Below are 20,994 nucleotides of genomic sequence, written 5' to 3'. Positions count from 1 at the left end.
TATTTAGCTGTTGCAGCTTTCCTTGTTGCCAGCTCCAGGTTGCCATTTGCCTGCGGAATTCCAAGGTACTTTATTGGAGGCAGCAAAGGCTTATTTCCGTGGATCCATCATTTTATAAATAGCAAAAAATTGTTGATGGAACAAAATCAGCTGGAAAAAGACGTAACCCTTGTACTATCCAAGGCACTTTAACATTGGGAGTTGGGTCATCTAGACCCACTAGACAGTGCTCTGAACCTTTTTTCTTCAATGATTTGTGATCTTCACTGGTGTCCATGGATTACATGAAATCCCTTCACCTTTATCCACCTTTGTCATGGTAGGGAGAATACATCAATGTAAGGGTGGGGTCATAGGATAGCACAAGTGTTAAAGGTTTTAGGGGCGGTTCTGAAAAGAGGTGTTGTGGGTCAGTGCTTGGTGGACAGAAACATGATTCTGCCATGGATCTGCTCCCTCTGCAGGAAAGTGGATCATGAAGGAGTCTCTCAGCCGGAGAGCTACAAACCGGTTTGAGGCCAACAGCCTCAGTCACTGCAGGTTCCTGTGGTGCTGAAGACCTGATGAAGCTGTGAGGAGCACATGCTGCCCTCACACTCTGCTCAACAACGTCTGGGTGGACTTCATCCAGGCATTGATAATGACACCTCTGCACAGAAGGCATCAAAGTTCTTCTAAACCAGCCGGGCTGGGGAGAGGTTGTAGTTAAAGATGCACCTCTCTGTGGGAAGGAGGCACCCAGAGAATGACTGCATCTAATCTTTTTTCTGCCACAAAGACACAGAGACTCATTGGAGACAGAAGATTGAATGATCCACTGTGGAGCGTCTGACCAAACGTGGAGTTGCAGGGTCGGCCCCAACGTCACTTGTCCTGCCCCAACATCAATCACCTAGAAGTGACTGGTGATGTCAACAACTGCAAGAAGAACTTTAGAAAAGGCTTCTGTTGTTGTGGAGTTGGAATCCTGGGTTGGGGAACTTTTTAGAAAAATTCATTTAATTGTTTTTTTTTAAAGGGCTGCCTATGTTAGCCTTTTTGAAGAACCTAGACCTGTTCTATTTGACAGGGTCGCCACGCCCTTTTCTGAAATGGAGGCGATCACATACGGTCCAGAGCAGTTTGCTTCCAGACGTCCTCCTTTTCGTCCTTCCTTTGTTTTATTGGCTTTCAGCACCTCATCGCCAACTTTGAATATGAACGATTACATATTCCGTTTTTTCCTCGTCTCATATTCCTTCTTTTGTGTCTTCTGTGCCTTTTTTATGTTCTGGTAAATCTGCGAAAATATAAATACATATGCAATGGCTATTTTAAACATTGCATTTTAGATGCATGTATTTCTCTTTTACCATTACCTTTGCATGCAAATCAGCAACTTCTGCAATCTTGGCCTCCAAGTGCTCTTCAGTCTCCTCTACCACAACAACATCTTTGTCACTCCCCGTGTCTTGTGTGATATTTATCACACCTGCTGTGTGAGGGTGTCTTCCAAACAGGGCACAATAGGGTGTGAACCTGGTTGATCTCTGTTTAAAAAAAATCATTTTCATACGTACGTATCATTATACACTTTTTCTGTCTTGCTGAACATGGTTCACTCACACATTTTTACACAATGTTACTTGTTTAGATGTGTTGATGCCTGCCACTATTCCCCTTAGATAGAGGTCCCAGTCATTTTTATCCTCCCCACAGTATTTGGCAAGCGCAGTCTTTATATTTCGATTGGTGCGCTCATCCAGTCCATTGGCCTGGGGATGGTAGACGGATGTAATACAATGTTTCACACCCAAAAACACCACGGTTGACCTGTAGACACATTAGGTTATGCCTTTACAAATAAAGTAAAATTCATAACAAATATCCTATGTCACAAATACAATGTTTTCAAATAGCTAGCTATACCTCATTCACAAATTCCCGCCCTTGATCAGTAATGATCCTCTGCATAAGTCCAAAGTCAAGTAAAATATTCACAATTTTTCTTGACACCCCCGTTGCAGTTTTGGTATACAGTGATCCCTTGCTATAACTTACACTTTTCACGGTTTCGCTACTTCACGGATTTGCATCGTGCATTGTGTTCTGCATTCTGATTTGCTAAAAAGTCACTCCGCTTCTTCTCTACCTGTGCGTCAATAACGTTGCAGTTTAATATGTACACGTATGTAAAACAGCTTCCTATTTTTACAACACGTACGTGCAAATCATCTTGCAATTTCGAGTTTCTCTAAAACCCATAGAAAAAAGAGTGACATCTGTCTTTCACCATGTTCTTCTCCTGAACAAACACAGCTGCACCGCAGGCTTCAAAACAAGAAAACACTGCAGAGCGGAGTCAGGATGCAGCGGTTCAGTCTGAAGAGCAGTGCAATACACATGAGTCACTGTTTGTCCCACTGTACTTTGTATTTTTTTCATAATCATTTTAAATTTTTTCCCGTTTAATCCAATACTCGGGTCGCGGTGGGCGGGGCTTATCTCCGCCTTCTGTTCACATTGATGATTAAAATGATTATTTGACAGTACAGTACAGAAGCTATTTGTTGAAAAAAAACGTTTCTAAAGTATTTTTGATTTATGAAACAAATGCTTGAGCCTGTAAAATGGTTTGTTCTTTCTTTTCAATGTAAAATAGAGTATTTAATTGTATAATAATTGTAAAAAAAATAGAGGTTTCTACTTCACGGATTTTGCCTATCACGGGCTCTTTTTGGAACGTAACCCCCGCGAAAAAAACAAGGGTTTACTGTACAGGGACTTTGCCACAACCCACTTGGTAAAAAGATCTGTGGCTGTCAGAATGAACCTGCAACATGAGATTCAATTAGTTTCCACGACTGTCTCTTGTTTTTTTTTAATTTAAATTAAAAAAATGCATATATTAACTCGGGATGAATACATAGACACGCTACAAAATTCAGTGCTACCTTTTGCCCTTTGCGGTGGTAGGAAGGGGACCAATCAAATCTATCCCAAGGACACTCCAAGCCTCCTGAACTTCAATGAAATGAAGAAGAGGAGCAACAGTTTTTACTGTCTCATGATGCTGACACTCATCAACCTTTGAAGGAGGGTATTAAATTAATTTTAACTAACAAATACCTTATCAGGTTTAAGGGGCAGTCACAGTCAGAATCTTCAAATTATCATTTGTAGGAACACATAGTTCAAGAGGTCAAAAAATCTTACCCATTTATTTACATCCTTCCGTAAAGTTTTCCAATAGTAGGATGCAAAAACCTGCTCCAATGTTCTCCGTCATGACCCCCACTGCCAAGATTGTCGTGACAACTCCTAAAAATGTCGCCAACCTGTGCTTGAAACACGACCAAATGCAGGTTTCCCTGAGAGTTGTAATACAGGTGCCCATCTACTATACCAGAAAAGAGAGCATTATTATAGTATCTGTGAAATGACTAATGGTACTAAACGGTTATAAATTAATCAGTGGTATCTACGTGTTAATTATACAACGTAAATTCAACACATCAAGTCACATTGTTTCTTACTTTTAACAGTGTAAGTCTTTGATAACTTTCGAATGGCAGCCTTCTTGCTTTCAGGATTTTTGGTATTGAGAGTGAGGCTATCATAAGTCCCTTTCGATATGTAATGGGAAATTTCCTTGTATAAGTCATCCATGTGTGTTTCTCACGAAGAACTGTAAGTCACGAAGAACGGCTCCCACGACGAACTCTCTCACGGACAACGTTGTTAGCGTGTCGGTGTTGGCGTGTAAAAGAACGGTGTTAGCCCTGTGGAACAGTAATTGTCTGTAAACCTGCGGACCAATCACTATCTTAAACGTCATCAGACCAATGTACAGCCAATCACATAATGTGACGTCATCATTAGGAGAAGGTAGTTGTAGTCTGAATGGTTATCGTACCTATACTGTCAAGCGCCTTCGACTTCCACTGTGGAACTGTCAGGAACTCGTGGTGGAGGACCCAAAATGCAGGACACCAGGATTGGTGACAGGAAATAAAACATTTAATTAGCAAACTGAAACATGACAAAACTATGAGGAGAAACAAAACTGTGACACAGCAGAGCAGATAACCTTACAAGGATGAACAGAAACCAAGACACTTAAATAGGCTGAGGGTAATTAACTGAACTGAAGACAGCTGTGGATCATGAACCCGAAACTGGAGTGAGTGACAAAAAGAAAACCAAAAACATGACCAAGAACAATGCCACCGAATCCTTACAGGAACACGCAGTTCTTTTTTTCAAATCACAAAAACTGCATCTATTCTACTTTTGCCAAGGACATTTTCAAGATTTTCATTGCAATAGAGAAAATCATCACCTAAAATGTTCTAGTGCCGTCTTAGGTACATTTGAAAATGATATAACAAAAAAGACCTTATCATTAAAAATGGGGCTGATGTCAAATGAGCGCAGCCTCTGGAGAAAGTACAGCCTGGACCTGGTCTTCAGTTAATAGATGTTTTAAAGCATGTAGGGGTGGAAAGGGTATCAGGCAAATGTTGGGGCTAAAATTGTGTCCTAGAGTCCACAGAAAGAGTTTTCATCCACCTTTTAGGAAATGAACAAGATTTGTTGTTTTCAAAGTGCAGTAAACTGTCACGGTCAGGCCAGCAGGTTGGAACCCAAATGCAAGAAGAACCATGAGCGAAGGTGTAGCAAAGTCCCAGGGTTTCATTCCCGAAGTCTCAACCTAAGAACATAAACACAAAGAACTGCTATCACACATAACCAGCTGACACTAGCCGCGTTTAAATGGGCAAAAGTAATCGGAAAGAACACCTGATCGGAAAGAAAATGCGTCATGTAAACGCGCCATTCGGAATACTCTGCCCCGGTCAGACTCGTTGGGATCAAAATTTCTTTCCGATCGAGATAGGTGGGTTATACCGATCGTTTATCCGATCGTTGTTCATGTAAACGGTCATTCCGATCGTGTGTCACTACTGGTCTTGTTTACCTCACGCATAGACGGTGTGTCACTCCAGAGAAAGCTTTGGAGCTCAAACAGGACCGACCAGCTGCTCTGTAGACGCCCCGTGAAAAGCGCCGCTCCGCTCTCGCCCCGCTGGCTCTCCCCTCTCTTTCATCCCCTACGAGGGACATGCGGGGCAGGAGCGCTTCGTGCCCCCCGATGCTCACTCGGTCCACTGGCACCCGAGTGAGCAGAGCAGCTGGATTAATAACTTCCTGTCTGATGGGAGGAGAATGCTTTTTTACGTGTGCGTTTTGTTGTTTTGTGATGTGTGGGAGAATTCAGACTGCGGGCCGTCCCGCCGCTCTGGGTTAGCGGCTGCAGGACTCAGGAGGAACCGCCAGCTCACGCAGCAAGTTTGGGGAAGCAGAAATAAATGTCACTCAGAAACTGTTCAAACAATCACGTGGATTTGTGTTTCCAGTTGTGTCCCGACAAAATAAAGACTGATGTTATTCCCAGACATTTACATGCAGCCAGGATGCAGATTTCTGCGTTTCTCGCATGGTCCTGGATTTTGTGTCCATCAGGCTAATGTTGTTAGCCTTTGTTGATAGCCTGTCCTAACCCTTCTTCCAGCACTGATCACACGGATTAAATAAAAACGATGAGCGAACAGGCGCTTCATAATATTCATAACATTAATAAAAGCACGTTTGGAAGATCGTCTCGTATATTACCGAGCTGCTACATTAAATAAATGTATGTGGCAGCGGTTTGTTTACAACGGGACCTATTTCCTCATCCGGGTGATTTTACACTACTGCGCATGCCCAAATGATTCATTCCAACCGAAAGTGTGAGCCATGTGAACGTTTGTTCTAATCGGAAAAAGATTTTCTGATCCCATGTGCACGGGTGAATTTTAACACGACCATTGATCCGATCAAGATATTCTGCCCATGTAACCGCGGCTACTGAGGGCTCAGAGAGAGTTGCTTCAATGCAGTGAAAGCCAATTAGCAAAGGAGATGATACCTGTGCTCGATTGGATCTTTTTCTATCGCATTTTAATCTTCAAAGGCTTCATCAAACAATATAGATATGGTCAATGACACCCCACAGATCCAGGTTGTCCGTGAGAAGGAAAGGCATTCAAAATCCACCTTCCCACGGCTATTTGGCCACAGGAACACAGAGCCTCTGTGGGGAAGGATCACTTATATCCTAATTTTGTGGCTTCTGCGCAGCGTACCTCAAATGAACTTTTAAAGGTATGAGTATCTTAAAACTTGGAGAAGGGAGTCACCCAGCTGACTTTGGTTGACTCGTCTGACTCACTGACTCGTTTTTACTCTCAAATTGTGTGATCTTTTACACCTACATTTGCTCACCATGTTTTAAATCATTCAAGTTTGAAATATTTAATTTCTATTTAGTCGTGCTGTTTTCTAGCATTACCACACAGAATGAAACACTTGTTTGTTCAAATGCTAATTACGGTTTTTTTTTAAATTCTTTGCATTTAGCTGCTGATCTTCTGCTGGTTGGTATAATTGCAGGTATACAAAGGTTCATGTGATAAACACAGGAAAACTGGGCTTCCCAATGTAGTTAGTATGACAGTGTAAGGATGAATAAAGACGCAAAATTGGGGGGGTGGGGGGAAGGTAAACATCTTACGAGAATTAAGTCATAAAGTTAGAAGAAAAATGTCAACATTTTATAAGAACAAAGTTAAATGTTCAAGTGTCTTTGAAATTTGAAAAGCTAAATATAATTTTAAAAACATTACACCTTCCTTGTAAAATTACTAATTTCTGAAACATCATTGTATGACTTTTTCATCATTATTGCACATTTATTTTCGTAAAATGGTGACTTTCGCTTCTAATTTCATTACTTTATTGCACAACTTTATTTTCATAAAATGTTGTCTTTTTTCGTTTTAAAAGCAGGGCTTTATATGCTCATGAAGCTTAGCCCTTTTTCTAATAAATTGACAGCTTTCTTTTAGCAAAATATTGACTTTTTTCTCATAAGTGCATTACTTTATTTTTGTTACATTTTTAATTTTTTCATGTAATTCTACGACCATTTTCATCATATTTTACTTTCTTTCTTGTGGTTTTGTGACTATTGTCTTAACTTTTTCGCTTGTCTCTTTTTTTTACAACTTTACAATCAAAATTTTGATATTTTTCTAATACAGTTATGACTTTATTCTCGTCTATTTCTTTAGGCTATTTCTTCTTATTATTATTGTGGCCCTAATACTCTGTCGTAAAACATATTTGTAAAATGCGATTTTTAATTTTGGTATAAGACTAAATGAATTTATTTCCACATTGGGACCTGCATAGTTTTTTTTCTTTACTGGACCACTGACGGTCCATACAACACTACCGTAAATCCGGGCGTAAGTGCGCAATACAATAAAAGTTTACTCTTTCAGGTAACGAAAAGAAAACGGAGACTTCTTTAATAAATCTAGCATCTGTTCAGCAGAGGAGGGATTACTGTCAGGAAGAAGGGTGATGGTTTTTAATTGGCCTAAAATAACAATAAGAAAAGAAACGGCATCGTCAGTGTAAAGTCTTTTTATTGAGTTTTCTTTGTTAAATTGACCATTTTACGTTACCGACTGTCATGAAGTCAAACGATGAGCGGACGTGAGCGAAGCTGTCAGGCGTCGTGAGGAGGGCGGACCGGAACGGACCGGGTCAGTCAGTGGGACAGCTGCCAGTGAGTCTCCTGTGTAAACGGGAAGTGTTTTTCAGACTCGAGTCATATGATTGAAGTGCGTGGAAACAGGAACTCGCCTGTGAAGAGAGAGGAACCGCGGTCTTTTCGGATTCTCCGAGGCCGCAAGAAGGAGGAACACGTTCTTCTCTCAGAGAAAGTGGTTCGAGGATGAGGTCAGGGCCGGAACTCACTGAGTTACTCAGGGACCGCGTCCCCGCCCGGCTCGGCTCGGCTCACTGTCGCTGCAGGAACATGGAGCAGCTTAGCTAACGTCTACGGCGCGGTGAGCGCGAGCTCTTCTTCGTTCGTCTTGTTCTCCGGGAAACACCGACCGACTGACCTCGACCAATGCACTAGTACCGGGAGACTTTCAGGAGCATGGTCGACCAGGAGGAATTAGAAGAACGGCTGAGGAAACTTCTGGTGAGGCTGAAGTCTCCTCAGGAGGACAGGCTGATGTCCACGCTGATCCAGATCATCCAGGATCTGCTCTCCTTGGCGCTCGAGGACTCCGGTAGGAACCACCCCCCCCCCCCCCCCCAACACCACCAAACGAAAACAAACAAACAAACATCAACGTCTTAGCCTCCCATTTACAGAATATTTCAAATAGTTTGTTTAGCAAAGACTTGAATGTCCCTGAAAAGTCTGCATGATGTTTTTTTTTATTTGGGTTTATGATCTTAGATGTACTTTTATTATGAAATCTATTTGGAAAATATTCCCCCTACAATAATTTCAATAATAATGGTCATTTTTAAAATGACTTTATCCCTGTTGAAACTCCATTTCCATGGTAACGGCACAATGCCACTGCCATGAGTGGACAAAAACAAAGCAGGACTGCTTTAACTCCAATGAATCCATGTCTGAGGGTTAGTACCTCCGACAGGGTCAACTCTGCTCTCCCGTGTGAGCAGACATCGTGCCCCGGAACCACCTGAAGGACATCCAACCCCCCATTCTGAACCTGTGATGCTCAAGGGCATGCCGGCAAAACATGTGTCTTTTTAGTTCATCTCTCAACCTGCCAGTTTCAGATCAAGCCGACACCCAAAAAACAGAAATGCTCTCCAGCCAGAGGTCCTGCTGATACCTTCGTTTTGACTCAGAAAAGTTCCCCTAAAACACAGGCTTTCATGCAGATAACAGCTGCATGTAGAACGACTAGAATTGAGTCTGCCTTCAAATGTCTCCATCTGAATTTTAGAGTCGTACATCCGATGGTTTTGGTGTTCTTGTGGCATTTTTTTTTTCTCATGACGGAGGACATATATTTTTGAGTATTTTTGGGTTCAAATTTTTGTAAATTGGGAGTAGATGACAAAATGCTGTTTGTAAAATAGTGATGTAGATGTAATAAACTGGGGGGGGGGGGGGGGGGGGGGGGGGGGCACACGCTTCCTGCTCTGCTCCATTCTGATGCATCCACTTGCAGACGAATAGATCCACGTATGACTTTGATTTCTCAAACTGGACTGGAATCCGGATCAAAACTGTACGGCTGCATATTGCCGGGCGATGTTGCTCGCCTTTTGGTTACATCGATTGGGGTTGTGAGGGTCTGTAGGCTAGTGGGAGAGACTGTGAACAGATGGGCAATGGGAAGAGGGGGTTGCTCTGCAACGGTCCCACCCATAACTCAGAAGCAAATTTAGAATGAAATCCTGCTGCTCTGCAGGAACCATGTCCTAGATTATGACAAATATTTTGAATTGAGCTAAAAACAGCATAATTATAAATAAAAGGCCACTCAGTACGCTTTGAAAATAGATCAAAAGAGGATCAGAGTGGGACTTTAGTTGATGACCAAATCATGAAATACTCAGAAATGCAGTTTGAATTTATTTTCTTTATACATGTCTTCCATCATAAGAAACATGGCAGAGGAAAATGTTCATTTTTAATGTTTTTATTTAAACAACAACAGGGACCAATAAACAGACATTTTACTTACTTCCACATCCTTTAAACTTTTAATTTCAAACAAAGTTCATTCCAGAATTGGCAGTAAATTTTTCATTTTTCATTTTTGATCCAAAAACTACGTTGTGGGTTCTTTACTTGTGATGGATTGGACTGAATTTGCCTCCACGATGTTACCTCCTCCTCGTCAGGTCCTGCTCTCTCATCCAAGCTTTCTTTTGTTTTATTGCAGCAGCTGAACTGTTTAAAGACAAAGAAGTGCACACACCTCTTATGGTTGTGCTGTCCACATACATCAGCAGCAGGAGAGTCCAGCAGGTAATGCAAGGCCTTTCCCCATCAAATCAACAGGAGTTTTTAAATCAGCTGGTATCCACAACCAGTCTAAGCTCTCAGAGTGGGGTTCTGATGCACACGTGGACAACATTTTTGTTACCCTTCCGTTATTGAAAGAAAAGCTCGATGGTCAAAGAAATTTGAATCTGAGAAAAGTAATAAGTAAGGGTTAATGGCCGACGAAGTGTGCGTTATTACTTTTTAACGCACGCCGTGGAAGCCTGAACCGTCCGACGCGAAGTGCGTTAAAAAGTAATAACCGCACACTTCCAAGGCCATTAACCCGCTTATACCATGGTCACTTACAAAATCTATACATTTGAACCAGTTTTTTAGTCCTTAATTCTTGTTTTTTTTCCAATTTGGATCACTTTTCTCACAAAAAGCGGACTATTTGTTACGTGATGGACCACCGCTGCAGTCAAGATTCGGCGATATATATATGCTGATCTTTCCAATGGGTTGAATGAAGCATCAGTTCAGAGAGAAAGTTCACCTCTTACCACTTGTTTTTGTCCAAATGATGAAGCAAAAGGTTGTTTTGAAGAAGCCAGAGCAGTGATACAAAACATTTAAACTAGGTGACCGGAACTTCTTCTTTCACCGTGCGGTTATCAGGTTTTAATGCACACCCAGCAGCCAATCAGAATCGGGTATTCACCCGGACCATGGTATAATGAAAATTAACCAATGAAGGTCAGATATTGCTTTACAACCACGCCTTTACAGGATGATTTACAATTTGTACCAGTAATCTAATACTTTGAACCATATAGGCAATCACTGCGATCAAACGATTCCTGTAACTGTCTAACAGACTCTTATACCTGTTAACAGGTATTTTGTCCCTCTCCTTGTGAGCAAACTGCTCCTGTGGTTTTTCCAGACAGCATGTTTCAGTATCTTTCAAAGATACTCTATAGGATTGAGGACAAGGCTTACAGAGGGCCATTTTAGAATAGTAACGCAGTGTTTAATTGATACTTTATTTATTGATGTTTCCCAACCCTTGTCGTCGGGGAACACTGTCCTGTTTGTTTTTCCATGCTACCCTGTTTTAGGACACCCGATTCACCTCGTCCTCAAGCTCTGCCGAAGCCTGATAATGGCCATCATCAAAGGCAGGTCTTCTCTGAGTAGAATAGGGTTGAAAGAAAAGGGTGGACAGTGTTCCCTTAGGACCGGGGTTGGGAAATACTGATCTAACGTTTTCCTCTTAGCCTTATTTGGGTGTTTTTAGGTATCCGTTTTTGGGTTATTGTCCTGTTACAGGACCCATGAGCCATGACTGAGACCAAGCTTTCTGACACACACCAACAGATTTCTCTCCAAAATCTCTTAAAAGTTTTGGGATTACCATCATCAGAAAAATGCTTCAAGAGCACCAACAAAAAACATTATTTCCATTGGAGTGGGTCTTGATTAACCTTTAATCTCTGAAGAAGTTTTTCTGGGCTCTTTCATTACCATTCGTATTAGCCAACTCTTTGATTTGTCATCGGTTTTCCTCCTGTACCCACATACAAGGGGGTTGTCTACAGTCCTATGGATCTTTAAATTCTGAACAGTATGTGCAACTGTTGTCTCAGAAACATCAAGTTGCTTGGAGATGGTCTTACCTTTGACATGCTTGTCAATAACTTCCTTTCCAATCTCTTTTCCTTTGCTTCCTCTGGTCCATGTTGAGTGTGGTACACACCATGTCACCAAACAGCACAGGGACTACCTGTAGCCCTTTACATAGGCCCACTGACTGATGACAAGAATGTGGACACACATGGATGGTCTCCATTGTCGTTCTTGGGGTGCCGTCATTTAAGTCCAGCTTTGATTTAGGATTGTAGTTTTTAAAATAATTCTGTTTGACTTTCATTCATTCTCATAGAATTATTATTTAATGCTATTACTATCAGATTTAGGTTATTTTTTAGACCATTGCAACGTGCCTCAGGAAAGTCGTTTTCACACACACCTGCATGTTTTAAGGTGGAACATCTTTCAATTCCACTTTAAATTCAAGACAGGCGTCCTCTCCAAATTTGATGTTTAGGTTCTTTCTCTCTTTTTAAGCAGATAATGATCTTAAAAAATAAGAAAAATGCTGGGGAAAATGTTCAAAGTAATTGACCTGTCAGTCATTAGCATGTGTGAAGACCCCACCCTAGCTGTCCTGACACAGTGGCAGTCGCTGCAGCTGTGGTCTGTAGTGTGCTGGAAGCGGTGTGTATCTGTCTGAGTTTCAGTCCTGCTTTGCATCTTAAATAAAACGCACAAGTGACCTGTATTGGCCTTATCCGGCATGCCGGTGGGGAATTGTGACCGCTGTTTACTCAAACTTATCGCAGGCGACACACTGAGATTACAACAAACTGAAAGTCCGATTGGGTAGGCACTCATGCTTAGACCATGTACAGCTACAGCTTCACTTTTTAAAAGAGTTCAATTTAATTGATACAATCTTTCTATTAGTGTGTTTCTTTAATGTGTTTTATGTGTATTTGAAGTGGAAGTAAAGTTTTCGTTCCTGCAGGTGGGCTTGTCATTATTCTGTCAGCTGATAGAAATATGCCCCGGCACACTGGGGCAGCTAACCAGGCCGCTGCAGGCTGCCAGAGACTGGGAGGTCCTGCCTGTGCACCAGTAAGTGTCCCAGTGCCCCAATCTTCCCATAATAATGAAAGGCTTGTGTTAAAGGGTCATGCAAAGAAATGATTTGGAAGCTGAAGTTGTGACATGTTTAGAGGAGACAGTGTTATACATTTGCTGGCAGTAAAAAAAAAAAAACCCAAGTAAGCCCTGGAAGTAACAGACTTTTACACTTTAGTTGGATAACTTCAGCAAAAGACACGACTTTGTTGCAGTGGAACCATTTACAAGTTCCACGTGGCTGAATTACAACCAGCATTTATCTTAACTATTCAAATGCCAGTCTGTGTTTCCAGTTTGCTCCAGCAAGTGTCATCCATTTGTCACAAACTAGTGTTGATTGCAAAAACCTCCTGCATTTTCTGAAAGACGCTGTTGTCGTGTGCTGCAGCTGTGGGCTTAGAGCCCAGATGCTGATTGTGCTGCTGTGTTTTCCAGGCAGATCCTGAAGGTGCTTTCTCAGCACAGCAGAGACTGGCATGTGACCATGGTTGGACTTCGGGCGCTGGCTTTGCTGCTCACATCAGGTGTGCACCTGCACCAGACCCACTGCTGTGACAGAAATGTTGGAGTGGGACTTTGAGAATAGTTTGCCCTGCTTTCTATTTTCTAAAGCTGACTTAATGTTTTAGTTCTTCAGTGTTTGATCAAACTGTGTTTACTTTCCCGATGCTTTCTTCCTCTGTTCCTGAATAGATGTGATTCCCATGTTGCTGCTGGAGGAGGAGGAGGAGGAGGATGTCTTTAGCTTGGTGGTCCAGGCGATGAAGACTTTTCCTACCAGCCATGAAGTTCACTTTCACGGCTGTGGAGTTTTGCAGCGGCTGCTTAACACAGGTGAACAAACCAGAGCGTTGGAAACTGGCTTAAAAAGGAAATGCTTTAAAAGGGCAAAGGTTAAGGCTGTCGATGTGGTAAACAGAGAGAGAGCGGTTGACCTCTGATTGCAGGTTCAGTTCCCAGCTTGTGTGGAAGTGTCCTAGGGCAAGACACTGAAGCCCACACTGCTCCTGGCACATTAAATGTTTCTGAGAACTGCACTGAGTAACTTTTTTCTCTGTCAGGATTAGGAAAACTTCCTAATTTGTCATTCTTGTGTTTGTGTTCTCAGTCAGTGCCGCTCATCTTGTGGAGTTTGTGGAGAACCAGGACCATGATGTTGTTCTTTCAGCTCTTCAAAGGTTTCCAGGAAGTCCAGGGGTGCTCCTGCAGGCCATGAAAGTGCTTCTGCCTCTGGCTTGCACCGGTAAAATCCAAATACACCAAAATCTTTCTAAAAAAATGTGTATGGAACATTTCTATTAATTAGGTCCGAAACTTGAAATGTAAGTTTTTCATATATAAAACAATCTTTTCCTGAAGCTTTTGTGTATTCAGTGGACAGGTTGATCATACATGAATCGACAATACAAGACAGGAAAGATCCAAATAAAAACACAACCTCATTCAAAATGCACTAAAGTTCCAGTCATGGTTCAAAACAATCCAAAAGTATCCTAACGAGTCAAACCAACTGTAAAACACCTCAACAAAATACTTCAAATGTGTCCAGAATTAACAACACAAGCTGTAATGTAAATGTAAAATGGTTCTGGAATCTTTTTGGATCTTTTCCGTGTACATTGTCTTAGTTTAGGTGTTTTAAGGCTTCTGCTGTGAGTTTTCAAGGCTTTAGATAACAATTACAATAATAAAGACGACAACTGAAGAAGGTTTCACTTTGACCCACATCCTTTTTGAACTAATGTCCCAATGAAACGGTTTTATGTCATGTTAGTCAATCCAAAGAGAGAGAAACATAGCAGTCTTTATGTGTTTATGCATTTGGGGCAGAATGCAGAAGCTTTTTTAACGCTTGCCTCAATAATAGCCACAATTCAGTTCAAAACTTGATCTTCTTTGGGGGGGGTCATGGTTTTGTTTCGGTTCTAATTATGATTTGTGTATTATAAAACAACAACAACAAAGTCAAAATTCAGAAAAATCCTTTTTCAAATGAGCTAATAAAGAAATAATAATCAAAAAAACCTTTCAGTTGGCTCCTGGTTTAATGTCATAATTAAAAAAAAAACTTTTTACAAAAATGTTTGACACTTTCGGCGTAAACATACTGGTATGCAGCAGAGCTGCAAAAATTCACTTACACCACAACTCAGTGCAAAGGGGAAACATGAGGATTGTGGCTTCCCTATTAGCAAGTAAGTAAGTAAGTTTTATTTATATAGCGCCTTTCATGTTTAATCAATGGATTGTATATTTATTATTGTTCAGACAAAGCGCTGAACAATAATAAATATCCAATCCAGTAAAAGCAGAAAAACAATCAATTAAATATAATGTAAAGCAAAACTAAATTGAAGAAAAATAAACGTAGTATAAATTTAACAATAAAACCAGTCAGCTAAAAGCATTTTTGAATAAAAGTGTCTTCAGTTGACTTTTAAAAGAATCGACGGTGTCGGCCACACGGAGGGACAGAGGGAGGGCATTCCAGAGTCTGGGGGCTATTCCCTGGAACGACCGGTCACCTCTGGTTTTATACTTGGTCTTAAAAATCTTTAAAAGATTTTGATCTGAGGATCGGAGGGCACGGCTGGAAACGTAGGGACAGAGCAAGTCTGATAAGTATTTTGGGGTCTGTCCATTTAAAGCTCTATAGGTTGAAACTAGAATTTTAAAATCAATACGCCACTTGATTGGGAGCCAGTGCAAGGAGGATAAAATGGGGGTAATGTGTGCCCTTTTGTCTGATCCTGTTAAAAGCCTTGCAGCAGTGTTTTGAACTAACTGAAGACGGTTAAGAACAGATTTATTAAAACAAGTAAAAAGAGAATTACAATAATCTAAACGAGAAGAAATAAAAGCATGGATAACCATCTCTAAGACTGAGTTAGATAAGAACGCCCGCAGTTTTGCTATGTTACGTAAATGATAAAAACAGTTTCTAATTAAAAGGCTGGAATGATGGTCCAAAGACATTGACTGGTCAAACCAGACAATTACTTAGTATTACTTGTTCACTTGAAATAATAGATTGAAGAATAATGAAACAGTAAATAATTTCAACAAAGTATTAGTATTACAAGAACAGATTTTCTATTTGTGATATTCAGCACCTGTTAGGGAGTAGTTGACATTTTTAAGTTGCTTAAAGGTGAGATTAGAGTAGAGTAGACACTCCAATACAAACACACATACATGCACACTAGAGGTAAGATCGGGCCTAAAAAATCCAGCCCGACCCGACACAGGCCCGCGGGCATTAAAGCCGATCCCAACCAATTAACTTGATCTGCAGGCCCGAGCCCGAAGCAAACCCGAAATTTCAATTTATCCCATAGTATTTGTGGCAGAAAAAAACACAAGATTTAAGGTTAAAATAATCTACATATTTTTATGATCATGATAAATGCATTTGCACAATGAAATAACGCTGGAACACAGAATAATAGGCCAGACAAAGAAAGTGAAAGAGAGATCTTGATGAGCACTCGCTTAATGCGGAGAAATACTGCAGGGGGTGAGTGTTTGCTTTTTCAGTTCCCCTGTCTTAATTTTATCCTTGACTTCTTGCTGCTCCATATCAGGGATCCCTAAACAAAATAGATGCGGACTTGCGGAGGGAAGATTACATTCACGACACGTGCGCAGAGCTGCGGGTGGCCGGCGCCCCCCTCTTTTTGCCAGTTGCTGGACCACAGTGTATGTCAATCAATGGTGGGCTGGTGACTGGTGGGATAGAGGGGGCGGGGTCTACCTGTGTGTGTGTGTGTGTGCGTTCGGTGAACGTTCTCCCTCTGAGTAAGAAGAAGCTGGCTGTGCCTTTCGGTTCGTGCGGTAACCGTTCTGACATACAGGATTAATAAAGAGCTGTTTGACAACCGCCCGCCTAAGGAGCTTCTTTGCAGCCATTACAATATATTTATTAAAAAAGTCAGCGAGAGAGACGCCCGACCCGACCCGAACGTTATGATTGTCATTTAGTGCCCGACCCGACCCGAATTTCGGGCTCGGGCTTAAGATCTTACCTCTAATGCACACACACACCCTCACACACATGCATTTCGCAAGGAAGGTGGGAACTAGGACCATCTGTCCCCTACCCCATCCCTGGTTGGGGGTACTGGCCCTTTGGCAACGGCGGCCGTGTCCCCTGGGTGCTGGCTTCCTGGGCCTGGCGGCCCTCTCTCCACACAGGGAGAGGGATCCCTGAGTTCTCTGGCAAGACCAAGAGCTAGGGATCACATCACATCTGAGCTGGGGGGTGTCCACGTCCCTGTGGTGTGGGTTCTGGTCCTGGCCCCTGGGTGCAGGGCCTCGCCAAATTTCCAACAGTGGCTGAGCCTGGTCGGGGCATGTTTACAACACCCCTTGTGGACCCCCTTTTCTCCCGGGTAACCTCCTCCTGGGCGGGGGCGGCTGGCCCCTGCCTTGCTCTTTCCTGGACCAACCGTGGGCCGGTGGGTGGCTGCCTGGAGCACGGGGCGGGTCTCCCTTGGGGGGTCCTGGCTCGTACCAGGGGTTGGGGCGGGGGGATGCCCAGAACTCCTGGATGGTGATGGGGTGGTCATCTGGGGCTGTGGGCGTTCTTCTGGGGCGGGGCCCTGCGTTGGGCCCTCCCGGCACGGGGGGGTGCTCTCCTGGTTGGGCTGGAGCTGCACTCTATGTCCCCCATTCCACCCGGGGGGCGGTTGTTGCGGTTGTTCTCCATCTGCTGCCGTGTGGCGTTGGGGGGATTCTGGCTTCCGCTGCTGCTGCGGCGGGGGTCTTGGTGTGGGGATGGCTGGGCGCTCCCCCTCCTTCTTTTCACATTCCATCATCCATTTTAGAAGAATATAAACACTCACCTGAGCACAGGTGTTAGCTCACCTTTACATTAATAGTTTGCGTGATTGAATGAAATGTTTCACATGTGTTGGTCTGATGGCATAAGTATGCGTGTGTGAACAGTGTTTGTTTTGTGTACATGTTGACATTTGGCAATTTTTTGAGCCAACAGGTATGTTATAACATCTGAGTGTGTGTGTGGACAGGCCCCGCCCTTATAGACCTGTATTACATCTGAACCTTACTGTAATGAGTAAAACCATCCAGAAAACTGCTTCATGGTTTACCCCCCCCCCCCCCCCCCCCCCCCCCTAACATCCCTCTCTCTTCTTCCCTCCTTTCCTTTTCCGTCCGGCCCAACACAAAATGTTTTCAAATATGATTAAGATGAATAAAGTTTGGTCTCGATTCCAAAAGGGGTTTATTCAGACATACCTCTGGTTTGTCTGAAGATTCATAAACCCTGTTGTTAAAGTAAAATATGTCCAACACAAGAGGCCTTCAGCTCTCATCTGTTTGGACAGCTGTTGGACAGGACAAGTTGAAAAAATAAAAAAGAGGTGAGCTTACAGACATCAGGACCAAAGCATTTGGGCTGTTTTATTGTCCCATTTTTACCGAGCAGCTGTCAAGTTTTTATTTGTAGCAATTATTTAGTGATTTTAATTTTTCTAAATAAGTCTGGTAACTTTCTCTTTCAATGTTGCTGATTAGCTGATTGTTTTAGGTATGAAAAATGAAATAATTAGAAGTTTACATTAGAAAGTTTTTTTACTGTGAGATTTTGCATGCTAAGGGGGGTGGGGGGCTTCCAGGGCTTTTTAAATTGCCTTTCCTTATTTCTGTCACTGCGTCTTTGTTTAAAACAGTATTGCTTTCCAGGCTGTGGTTGATTCTTTTGACACAGCTCATGCTCTTGTCGTGATCAACTCTCCCTTTTTTTTTGAATGGTGTCATTTGAGCGTAATAAACGTTGACTTTGCAGAACTGAGACACTCTCACTAAGTTCCCATTTCTGCTTTTTTCCAGCCAGTAACGTGGAAGTGTTGATGTCGGGAGGCACTCGGTGTTACAGCGCGGTCATCGCTGCCATGGACGCTTTTCCTGACGTGGAGGAGCTGCAGGAGGCGGCCTGCTGCCTCTTCCGGAGGTTTACTTCAGGTTAGAAAACAAAGAAGCAGGAGCAGGGCGACGGGAGGTTAGGTTACACATTTCCTCCTACTGTATCTGCTTTAACAACATTTGACATTTGGTTTAATTTGCGATATTTTTTGCTTCCAAATTTAAATACTGTGCTTTTTTAATTGAATTGCAAATAAAAGAAATGCAAACATTCAGCTGTCAATAAATAGCTTTTGATTTGCAACTTTTTGTTGACAGTTTGAGATTACAGTGTTTGAATAACCGATAAGCTAACGATAAAGGAGGACTGCCATGTCCAGCAGAGGCATCCAGAGTGTGCTTGTTTCTTGCAGAGAGTTATTACAACATCTTAGTGATCAATGGCGTCCAGAGAGTGACAGTGAGAGCCGTCCAGAGGTTCCCCGACAACGCGGTTCTGCAGGCCGCCGCCCTCTCCTGCCTGGCTGATCTCAGTAAGAACGCAGATGGAAAAAAACAGGAATAACAAAAAACGCTGAAATGAAAACTGCATCTCACTCGACACACTGCAGCTTTCACGTCAATGTATAAATAAATGAATTATCCTAAATTTTTCTAAAGAAGTAGTGATATGCACCCGTACGGGGTTGACCCGAATGCGTGCTGTGGGATGTCCGGGCCCATGAAGGGTCGTAGAGGAGAGCCTTTCTATATCTACACATCTTAAGAGGAGCTCAGGTGTGTTTTGCAGTTCCCCTGATGCCCTTGTGGCCATCTTAAGAGTCATGAAAATGGAACATACCATTGCAGTGCGTGTGGTAAATATATCGTAAAGTATTTGTTGTAAGGATAACGTAAGTTACACACACCTATGGTGTATGGGTGATGCTGTCGTACTGTGTCCTTACATCACACTCTAGTCCAGGGGTGTCAAACATACGGCCAGATAGTTTAAACCGTCCCACTAATAAAGAATACAAATTTTAAGAATGTTTTAAAAAGAAGGCACATTTCTAGTTCATTCCTGTGGCGAGTCATGATTTTTTAAAGAAATAACCAAAATTCGCAATTCCACCACTAGGGGGAGCGAAGGAAAAGCAAAACAGGTGAAACGCTTATTTCTGCACGTGCCAAAGCGAAACCTAACATCTCTGCGTCTGGGTAAGATGCAGTTTAGTTCCCTGCGAGCCTCACTGCTGTCATGTTGGTATGAAAATGATCAGTAGTGACGCCTATGGCGTTTCATCCCTCCATTATTTGAAGGAGCGCAAAAACAACTGAGCGGGCGTACTCAGGAACTGAGTGAGCGAACCTTATAACCGCGCAGGTGCAATTCTATCTGAGCGACCCCTCATTTTAAATCTGCACGCCTGCGATCCTAACTGAGCGGTGATCCTGCGCGGTCACTTCCCCTTTGCGCACTCGCCTGGGTTTGCGCGCATTGTTAAGGGGGCGTTTTTGTCACTTGGGGGGTGGTAACTTTTCTGGTTGATTTAATTGGCTGAAATGTACATGTCAAATCTGGCGAGGCAGCGGGGCGGGAAATTCATTTTTTAGAGTGTGGGGGTGGGGTGGGGGGGTGACTAACAGGCGGCCCCTGAGCTGCATGCGGCTCTCTGCCTTTTATCATAGTTTCTATATACAGTACTTTTACATAAAAGTCTTACATTTCTCCAAAATGTACGGAGCGGCCCTAATGTGTTGTTGTGTGATTTCGGTAAAGAAGACCAAGAAGAGAACAGCATGAGAACAGTACCATGATGTATGTGTGTTTAGGCAAGTTATGACTTACCATAAACCAGAAAGTGTAGCCAATTAATCCCAAACACAGTGATGGGGGAAGAAGTGACAGGCTAAAGACGGAGCCCGAAATAAACCAAAAAAAGGGATGTTCAGTGAAGACTGCTTTTGCACAGCTTCACCTTCTACCAGCAGACCTTCCTTAGCCTCAGGGAGGTTCTCTTAGCCCACTGCATCCACAGCAACGCCAGATCCCCACTAACTGGAAACCAGCTGACTGAGTTTTGATCAACAGAATTACAGTCCCAAAAGATGATGTATTATTGTGTTTTGTTTGCTTTGTAAGGAATCTGAATTGTTCCAAAAAGATCAGTTGTTTTCTGTTTTAACCCTTTTAAAGTACCATCAACATACATGCGAAAGTAAACGAGTGTAGAAGGAAATGCCATCCCACCCAAATATAGGTGGACACATAAGGTTACCGAGGTACACAAGTTGAAAAACGTCAAAAAACACCTGCTTCCTCAAGAATACGACAACAGGAAGTACCCGGTGGCTACAGGAAACCAAAATCCCATAGACTTCTATAGAGAAATAAGCAGCTGTTACTCTGTCAGAAGAGCACAGCTGATACATTTTTAACATGTTCTTGTCCTTTTAATGACATTTTTTTCTGTAGTGCCAGTTATTCCAGTTCAAAACTGACCAATCAGAGGCCTTGTTAAAAGTAGGTTCTCTCATGTCAAACCATCCAAACG

The 20,994-nt window shown here is 42.5% G+C and overlaps 1 protein-coding gene and 1 long non-coding RNA gene across 5 annotated transcripts in view; one reads left to right on the top strand and one right to left on the bottom strand.

Annotated features, from left to right (window-relative positions):
* Window positions 1-298: 298 nt before the first annotated feature.
* Window positions 299-3,988, bottom strand: LOC111947506. Of its 3 annotated transcripts, none has more exons than XR_002873364.1 (6): window positions 3,896-3,988; window positions 3,516-3,761; window positions 2,934-3,379; window positions 1,606-1,812; window positions 1,359-1,529; window positions 299-1,279 (listed from the first exon to the last, which is right to left on the bottom strand). It is a non-coding gene; the product is annotated as an uncharacterized LOC111947506 (long non-coding RNA). The 3 variants fall into 3 exon arrangements; XR_002873365.1 differs by having other exon boundaries at window positions 1,626-1,812; XR_002873363.1 differs by having other exon boundaries at window positions 1,359-1,812.
* A 3,720-nt stretch (window positions 3,989-7,708) lies between these two features.
* lrrk2 (leucine rich repeat kinase 2) overlaps window positions 7,709-20,994 on the top strand; it is a 60,394-nt gene continuing 47,108 nt past the window's right edge. Inside the window, exons 1-8 of one of the 2 annotated variants that reach the window (XM_023955457.1) lie at window positions 7,709-8,174; window positions 9,822-9,904; window positions 12,453-12,562; window positions 13,007-13,095; window positions 13,265-13,405; window positions 13,680-13,814; window positions 18,425-18,556; window positions 18,871-18,990. In XM_023955457.1, coding sequence (XP_023811225.1) covers window positions 8,039-8,174; window positions 9,822-9,904; window positions 12,453-12,562; window positions 13,007-13,095; window positions 13,265-13,405; window positions 13,680-13,814; window positions 18,425-18,556; window positions 18,871-18,990 — 946 coding nt within the window. In that variant the 5' untranslated portion in view covers window positions 7,709-8,038. Of the gene's footprint in view, window positions 8,175-9,818; window positions 9,905-12,452; window positions 12,563-13,006; window positions 13,096-13,264; window positions 13,406-13,679; window positions 13,815-18,424; window positions 18,557-18,870; window positions 18,991-20,994 lie in introns of both variants that reach the window. The other variant, XM_023955455.1, reaches the window with a different exon arrangement.

Source organism: Oryzias latipes, chromosome 6, assembly GCF_002234675.1.
Source record: "Oryzias latipes chromosome 6, ASM223467v1".
NCBI classification, from domain to species: Eukaryota; Metazoa; Chordata; class Actinopteri; order Beloniformes; family Adrianichthyidae; genus Oryzias; species Oryzias latipes.
This window is presented reverse-complemented; position numbering and strand designations above follow the sequence as displayed.